This window comes from Acipenser ruthenus, chromosome 38 (genome assembly GCF_902713425.1).
Source record: "Acipenser ruthenus chromosome 38, fAciRut3.2 maternal haplotype, whole genome shotgun sequence".
Lineage (NCBI taxonomy): Eukaryota > Metazoa > Chordata > Actinopteri > Acipenseriformes > Acipenseridae > Acipenser > Acipenser ruthenus.
The window spans coordinates 414,126-422,500 of NC_081226.1; the positions used below are offsets into that span (position 1 = coordinate 414,126).

Genomic DNA, 8,375 nt, shown 5'->3' on the forward strand with positions numbered 1-8,375 from the left:
GACACAATATCATTGTTTTAATTATTTTAGTATTCATAGCATATAAAGAAGGTATTCAATTACGTCCATCAACTATTACACTATTCCAGCAAACCAACGTTTTAAAAGTTTTATTTATTTTTTTGTTTATTGGTGGGAAAGTAAAAAAAAAAAAAAAAAAAAAGCACACTTTGAGAATCGCTCAACCACCCAAAATACCAGATACACATTTCTGTTTTATAAAATCGCATTCAATTATGTGTAATTCAAGTGTGCTTTACAATACTTCCCTATGCTTTGCCAGACCTCTCTGTGCTTTACAATGCTTCCTAATGTTTTACCACACCTCTCTGTGCTTTACAATGCTTCCCTATGCTTTACCAGACCTCTCTGTGCTTTACAATGCTTCCCTATGCTTTACCAGACCTCTCTGTGCTTTACAATGCTTCCCTATGCTTTACCAGACCTCTCTGTGCTTTACAATGCTTCCCTATGCTTTACCATACCTCTCTGTGCTTTACAATGCTTCCCTATGCTTTACCAGACCTCTCTGTGCTTTACAATGCTTCCCTATGCTTTACCAGACCTCTCTGTGCTTTACAATGCTTCCCTATGCTTTACCAGACCTCTCTGTGCTTTACAATGCTTCCCTATGCTTTACCATACCTCTCTGTGCTTTACAATGCTTCCCTGTGCTTTACCAGACCTCTCTGTGCTTTACAATGCTTCCATATGCTTTACCACACCTCTGTGCTTTACAATGCTTCCCTATGCTTTACCAGACCTCTCTGTGCTTTACAATGCTTCCCTATGCTTTACCAGACCTCTCTGTGCTTTACAATGCTTCCTAATGTTTTACCACACCTCTCTGTGCTTTACAATGCTTCCCTATGCTTTACCAGACCTCTCTGTGCTTTACAATGCTTCCCTATGCTTTACCAGACCTCTCTGTGCTTTACAATGCTTCCCTATGCTTTACCAGACCTCTCTGTGCTTTACAATGCTTCCCTATGCTTTACCAGACCTCTCTGTGCTTTACAATGCTTCCCTATGCTTTACCAGACCTCTCTGTGCTTTACAATGCTTCCCTATGCTTTACCAGACCTCTCTGTGCTTTACAATGCTTCCCTATGCTTTACCAGACCTCTCTGTGCTTTACAATGCTTCCCTATGCTTTACCACACATCTCTGTGCTTTACAATGCTTCCCTATGCTTTACCAGACCTCTCTGTGCTTTACAATGCTTCCCTATGCTTTACCAGACCTCTCTGTGCTTTACAATGCTTCCCTATGCTTTACCAGACCTCTCTGTGCTTTACAATGCTTCCCTATGCTTTACCAGACCTCTCTGTGCTTTACAATGCTTCCCTATGCTTTACCAGACCTCTCTGTGCTTTATTACTCGTTGCTACTGTGTGCTTTTATAAAAGGATAGCCCAAAGCTTCTTAAATATAAAATCAAAAGTCTTAACCTTTTTGCTTCAAAAGAACCACCACACATGCTGTCCTCAACTGTGGAAGAGATAATCACTTAAAAAAAAAAAAAGGAAGTTATTTTGTTTTGGCTCCAAGAATGACCCAATCCCTGTCGACTCATCCTGTAGTATCTGTATACAACAGCAGCCGGTCGTGCGATGTGTTCCAACCCAGACGTGTCACTCAGCTCCGTAGTAATCCGAAACCGTCAGTGACCTTCGAAACGCATGAAGGATTTTGACCTCCGAGGCACACACACAGGCAGGCACACACACACACAGAGAGACACGCGTGTTCTGTTAAGATCTCTTTATTATTTTGAACACCAACAACAAGACAAACCCAAAGGAAGGACTACACCAAGCAGTAGTGACTAGATTTCCTGGGTGAGTTACAGGGTGCGGCCAGACGGGACTCCAACACTCAACACACGAACTACGCAGAAACAGCGCCCCCTAGAGGGAGAGAGGGGGCGAGGCCTGGGAAGCGACTGGCCTCACGGCAGAACTAAAGTGACGGAGCGGAGCGGTGCGGTCCGGAGCTGATCCGGTCCTCTCCCCAGTGGAACGGGACGCTACTCCTTGGAGTGCATGTAGCTCAGCAGGTCAGCCACGCGGGTGCTGTAGCCGTACTCATTATCGTACCTGCGGGGAGATCGAGAGGAGGAGGAGGAGGAGGAAAGAGAGACGTTCTGTTAAACACTGACATTTAAATAAAAAAAAAGGTGAAACTGTAGTACGCTGAAGAAAGTCCCAGGATGAGACTGGAGCTCCTTACCAGGAGATGAGTTTGACGAAGTTGTCGTTGAGGGAGATGCCAGCGCCGGCGTCGAAGATGGAGGAATGCGTGTCTCCTGTGAAGTCAGTCGAGACGACCTGGAGAGAAGAGAGGTGTGGTAAAGCACAGGGAAGCATTGTACAGCACAGAGAGGTGTGGTAAAGCATAGGGAAGCATTTGAAAGCGCAGAGAGGTCTGGTAAAGCACAGGGATGCATTGTAAAGCACAGAGAGGTCTGGTAAAGCACAGGGAAGCATTGTAAAGCACAGAGAGGTCTGGTAAAGCATAGGGAAGCATTGTAAAGCAGAGAGGTTTGGTAAAGCATTGGGAAGCATTGTAAAGCACAGAGAGGTCTGGTAAAGCATAGGGAAGCATTGTAAAGCACAGAGAGGTGTGGTAAAGCATAGGGAAGCATTGTAAAGCACAGAGAGGTATGGTAAAGCATGGGGAAGCATTGCAACGTCAGGGCCCCCCCTCTTACCGCGTCCTCGGTGTATCCCAGGATCCCCTTCAGCGGCCCCTCAGACGCCTTCTTCACCGCCTCCTTGATCTCTGCGTAGCTGGCGGGGCGGGTCAGGCGGCAGGTCAGATCAACCACCGAGACGTCGGCCACCGGCACTCGGAACGCCATGCCGGTCAGCTTCCTGGGAAAGGAGAGGGATCCGCGGCATTTATTGGAAAACATCCGGGGATTATCAGGATCGTTTCTACCTGGTTATTAATAATTTTGTTTCCCACCCCCAAACTCTACCTGTATCCCATAAACTTTGTTACACAGTCCCAAACTCTACCTGTACCTTATAAAACAGTAAAGACTGATCAAGCAGCATTAGGAGTAACGCGCAATGAAACTGTTCCCATGGCAACTGCAAGCCGATCCAATCAGCAGAGAGCCCAGGGGGCGCGCCCTGCTGGCACGTACCCGTTCAGCTCAGGGATGACTTTGCCCACGGCCTTGGCGGCGCCGGTGGACGCCGGGATGATGTTCTGGTGGGCGCCTCTCCCGTCACGCCAGGCCTTGGCAGAGGGACCGTCCACTGTCTTCTGGGTGGCCGTGTAGGCGTGGACAGTGGTCTGGAAGCGTGGCAGGGGGGGACAAAGGAGATTTGCGATTATAGATCACTGCATTATCTCTTGTGCATAAGAGACGTCGCCTTGCCCAGTTCGGGGCGAGGTTTCTGGCTGCTGCAAAGCGACGTCCCTTATTAGGAGCGGGCAGAAACTCTTACTTAGAATTGCCTTTAAAAGAAGTATTTGGGTCGGCAGATATTCAATAAATCCGTTGATGAAGGTCTGGGTTTCAAGAAAGTGAAAAGCTGTCCTTCCCTCACCTTTACAATCAAGTCCCACTCAAGGTCCATTGAACCTCTGCGCCGAGCGTTTTAAAAGTCATCTGGAAGAGTATTTATTTATTTTTAACATTGCTTGGTATTTAACTGGTACTGCTAAATTGTAAAACGCGAGTGAATTAATGAAAGGGTTAATTAAACGTTTACTGAGTTAGATACCGGTTGATAAATACTTCTTAAAAGACAATTCGGAGCATGAGAAGGAGTTTCTGCAGGGCCCGAACAGATACACATGACATATGAGGCAGCAGTGTGGAGTAGTGGTTAGGGCTCTGGACCGGAGGGTCGTGGGTTCAATCCCAGGTGGGGGACACTGCTGCTGTACCCTTGAGCAAGGTAGTTTACCTAGATTGCTCCAGTAAAAACCCAACTGTAAAAATGGGTAATTGTATGTAAAAATAATGTAATATCTGTATAATGTGAAATAATGTATAATGTGATATCTTGTAACAATTGTAAGTCGCCCTGGATAAGGGCGTCAGCTAAGAAATAAATAATAATAATAATAATAATAATAATAATAATAATAATAATAATGAGCTGATCTAGAATTCTGCACTCACCTGCCCAGGTAACACAGTGAACTCAACACCTATCCACCTCTGCTTCCTCAGACAAGTATTTAATTATTAAATTTCACCAGGAACGTCCCCGGTGGCGATTATAATAGATATATATTTTTTTTTAAAGATTCCTGGTCAACAAGGTGCCATGCAATACAGAGACAAAACACAGGGAGCAAAACATTCCTCAGCCCAGCGTTTCGTGCAGCAGCACTGACCATGAGAGCCTCACTGATTCCGAAGTTGTCGTGGATGACTTTGGCGAGGGGAGCCAGGCAGTTGGTGGTGCAGGAGGCGTTGCTATGGAAACAAGGGAAAGACGTTGAAGATCAGTTTCCTCTCCCAAGCAGCGGTTTCCTGTTCTTGTTTCACCAACAATCAAATGCAACCAGCTAGCTTTAAAAACTGCTTCTGTTTTAACTGTCCCTCACGGCCAGTCTTACTGCAAAAACTCAACTGCCTGTCCGATCAAGACTTTGTTCCAGGAGTTTATTCCTTAAGGAGTGTCGGAGATAAATATTTTAACCGCTGATCAGAATTCTCTTAAATATAGATGTGTGCAGCTTTTTTTTTTTCACTCTAAAAGATGTGTATTTTTTTTAAATTAAATATTACAGCTATGGCCAAAAGATTTGCATCATTTAAAAGAAAAAAAAACCTAAACATATGAACATAATTTAGATATTTTATTTAACATCGTGCAAATCAAAAGAGAACTACAAAATTAGAAATCGCAAATAAAATCAGTCTACCGGAAGCCCCACGTGTTCAGTCTATAGGGGGCGCTGCTTGTGCCCGTAGCTGTACAAGCTCTTGAGCGCTGCAGGGTTTGGTTCATGTGTGTTTTTTTTGCTCACCTGACGATGGTCATGCTGGAGGGGTCGTACTTGTCCTCGTTCACTCCCATCACGAACATGGGGGCGTCTGGGGAGGGGGCCGACACCACCACCCTCTTAGCGCCGCCCTGCAGGTGAGCCTGGGGAAGGGCGACAGAATCACATGTTTAGTTATTTGGCAGCTACCTTTTTATCTAAGGTGACTTGCAGGTGTCGCAGGGCAGTACAGGGTTACAATGCAAGCGCAGTATTTATATACAGTGAAGCAGACAGTAAGTGCAAAAATACAACATGAACCAAGATGCAACAAGATTGCATGAAGTTGTTTCTACAATGACATGTTAGTATTGCAATAGGAGCCGAGAGAAAAGTGGTCAAGCAGCGGGTTTGATTGAGGAATAAGGCAGGAGTGTCCAATCAATCAATCCTGGAGCGCCATTCCACTCCACGGTCAGATAAAACGAGATGGAGGTTTTTAATTAATTGGTTTAATTGAACAATTTAGACCAGGAACGGATGGGCCAATTTTGGCCAAAGTTGGCCCTCAGGTCAGCTGAACTGGCTCTGTTCTGAGTGCGCTTTTGTTAGTGTGTGTGTGTGTGAGAGAGAGAGAGAGTGAGAGAGTGTTTCCAGTACTCACAGAAGCTTTATCTATGGAGAGGAAGACTCCAGTGGACTCCACAACGTACAGAGCACCAGAATCTCCCCAGGGAATCTCAGACGGCTTCATACTGAGAGAGAGAGAGAGAGAGAGAGAGAGAGAGAGAGAGAGAGAGAGAGAGAGAGAGAGAGAGAGAGAGAGAGAGAGAGAGAGAGAGAGAGAGAGATTATAAAGTATAACACAGCCAGGAAACTTCTCATAGTACAATTACACTACTGGTATAGCGACCCTTATAAAAGTATACCACAGTATGTTTCTGCAGTTTCTTCAATTGAAGTGAATTTGTTGCCTCTGCGAGGAGCTCCATTTTAACAGATGATGCGCTGGAATGGACTATAAAGGAATGGAGTTGAGATTTTAAACAGGGATTGTCCCCCGACCCTGCTCAACAGTTTTCAGATACGGGTAGAAATGTTTTGAGAAACGCGGACGAGAACCCTTTACTGGAACCCCCTCAGCAGCCAGAGAAACAGGACCTACCACTGGAACACAGAGATGGTGTGCTCGTCCACAATGAGTTTGCCATCCTCAGCCCTCACATCTCCAGAGTAGCGGCCATGAGTGGAGTCATACTTAAACATGTACACCTGGAGAGAGGGAGAGAGAAGGGGGTCAGCGAGGTCACATTCACACACACGACCCAAACCCTCCGCCCCAGGGGTGTCAGACTCCAGCCCTCGAGGGACGTGGCGTCTGCTGGACTTCTGTTCCAGCTGGAGCTCTCAATGAGCTTCCTTCATCTAACTGTGTGTTCAGGTGGACGGGTGTAATAATTTGTCAAGGTCTTTCAGAGTTCATGTACCATGTACTGCAGGTCGATGAAGGGGTCGTTGATCGCTGCCACTTTGATTCCTTTCTCTAGGCAGGCTCTCAGCACCAAACGACCGATACGGCCAAACCTGAAGAGAGAGAGAGAGAGAGAGAGAGAGAGAGAGAGAGAGAGAGAGAGAGAGAGAGCTTCATTACCATTTCTGTATTCTCTCTTGCTTCATAATTAATTTCTCTTTACACTTCAGTGCAATGCGTTCACTATAAACTGAAGCAGTCAGGACTTTTTTTTTCAAAAGCGCCTGAAGCCACGTCCTGCTGTTGCACAAATCGCGTTTAGCCTTCGCTGTAGGGTTTGCAGTGGCAGATACCCAGACAGACTGCATTCAGACGAAACTATCTCTCTCCGTTGAGATCCCAGCTGAACCCTTTCAGTCCGCATGCTAACGCACGCCGTCAGCAATCACACTGGAGCCTCACGGGACTCAGAGGTGGGGCAGAAATACAGGCAAGAAAATTGATTGTTTGTGTCCGTTTCTCATGTCTACTCAATAAAAGGAGTTTTATTCTACAGCTAAAAATAATTCAGGACTGAAAGGGTTAACGCAAACTGTATTTCATTCATTCAATTAACCCCACTACTAAACCCCATGTAATATTAAATATTATTATTTATTATTATTATTATTATTATTATTATTATTATTATTATTATTATTATTATTATTAATAATAATAAATCAGAAGACAAAAAGAAAACAGAAGAAAATGCAGAATCCATTTTGGGAGTAATCGCTTGCAGCAGCTGTTCTTGATTTCAGTATTTCTGTTAAGCTGTTCTGTTAAGATGTTCAGTACAGCCCTAATGCAGTAGAAATCAAATCCCCCGTCTCCTCTCGCTGCGCTCTGCAGGTCTGGAACACAATACTGACCCGTTAATTCCAACCGCGAAGTCCGACATGTTGACAGCGAGCAGGGTGTAGTGTCGCGGCTGCGGAGAGAAAGAAGGACAGTTAGGATGGAAGCCATGCCAGGCGGTTTGTTCAGCCTGGGCTCACTGTGGCAAATCTAATCGAGGATCCTCTTCCTAAAACAAGAGAGAGAAGTCAGTTAGGGGTTCAAATACTGCACTACCTAGCCGTGTGGGTGTGGGAGGGAGGGAGGGAGGGGGGACAGATATGTCACAGCTCTGGTCTGTCTCCCCCCCCTCCCTCCCTCCCTCCCTCCCTGCGCAATCCCATGATTTCATGTCTGGGATTCACTGCCGCGGAATTAATCCCGGATCCATTTCCTGTCCTCTTTAATTTTCTGAGTCGCTGATTCATTGTGTGTCCCTCTCTGTCTCGCACCAGTCAGGCTGCTGGAAAGGAAAGGAGGGCGATGAGGTCTGCAAATAAAATAACTGTTCCAGTTTCCCGTCTCTATAAAAACCGAGACAGGAATGCGCAACGAGAAAAAGGAGCCATTTTGAGCAAGAGAACTTCCGAGTCCTGCCAGCAATTTCAGCCATTTCCAATTCACTGCACAGCCCTGCTTGTATCACCCTCTACAGAACAAACAGACTTGGCTTCATGAATGAAACCTGCTGGAATTTATTTAGCAGACGCCTTTATCCAAGGCGACTTACAGAGACTAGGGTGTGTGAACTATGCATCAGCTGCAGAGTCACTTACAACTACGTCTCACCCAAAAGACGAAGCACAAGGAGGTTCAGTGACTTGCTCAGGGTCACACAATGAGTCAGTGGCTGAGGTGGGATTTGAACCGGGGACCTCCTGGTTACAAACCCTTTTCTTTAACCAGATACTACTTAAACTGACAGTTGAAAAATGTGACATTTCGAAATCCAAACATGATGCAAAACATTAGGGGATGCAAAACCTCTGACTGAAGCTGCACTTCTGCATTGCGACATGCAACTTGTGCAATGCAGAAAAATAATGCATGCAGGTGAATGCCACGCTGC

General features: G+C 45.7%; 1 protein-coding gene across 2 annotated transcripts in view; it reads right to left on the reverse strand.

The window, feature by feature from the left end:
- Positions 1 to 1,749: 1,749 nt before the first annotated feature.
- The window catches only part of LOC117964910 (glyceraldehyde-3-phosphate dehydrogenase 2), a 31,404-nt gene continuing 24,778 nt past the window's right edge, over positions 1,750 to 8,375 (reverse strand). The window contains exons 2-11 of one of the 2 annotated variants that reach the window (XM_059008936.1): positions 7,342 to 7,402; positions 6,444 to 6,540; positions 6,122 to 6,228; positions 5,621 to 5,711; positions 5,002 to 5,120; positions 4,363 to 4,444; positions 3,155 to 3,306; positions 2,714 to 2,876; positions 2,233 to 2,330; positions 1,750 to 2,099 (exon numbers count right to left, since the gene is read on the reverse strand). In XM_059008936.1, the coding sequence (XP_058864919.1) occupies positions 2,030 to 2,099; positions 2,233 to 2,330; positions 2,714 to 2,876; positions 3,155 to 3,306; positions 4,363 to 4,444; positions 5,002 to 5,120; positions 5,621 to 5,711; positions 6,122 to 6,228; positions 6,444 to 6,540; positions 7,342 to 7,370 (1,008 nt within the window). In that variant the 5' untranslated portion in view covers positions 7,371 to 7,402 and the 3' untranslated portion in view covers positions 1,750 to 2,029. The remainder of the gene's footprint in view (positions 2,100 to 2,232; positions 2,331 to 2,713; positions 2,877 to 3,154; positions 3,307 to 4,362; positions 4,445 to 5,001; positions 5,121 to 5,620; positions 5,712 to 6,121; positions 6,229 to 6,443; positions 6,541 to 7,341; positions 7,403 to 8,375) is intronic. The other variant, XM_034909697.2, reaches the window with a different exon arrangement.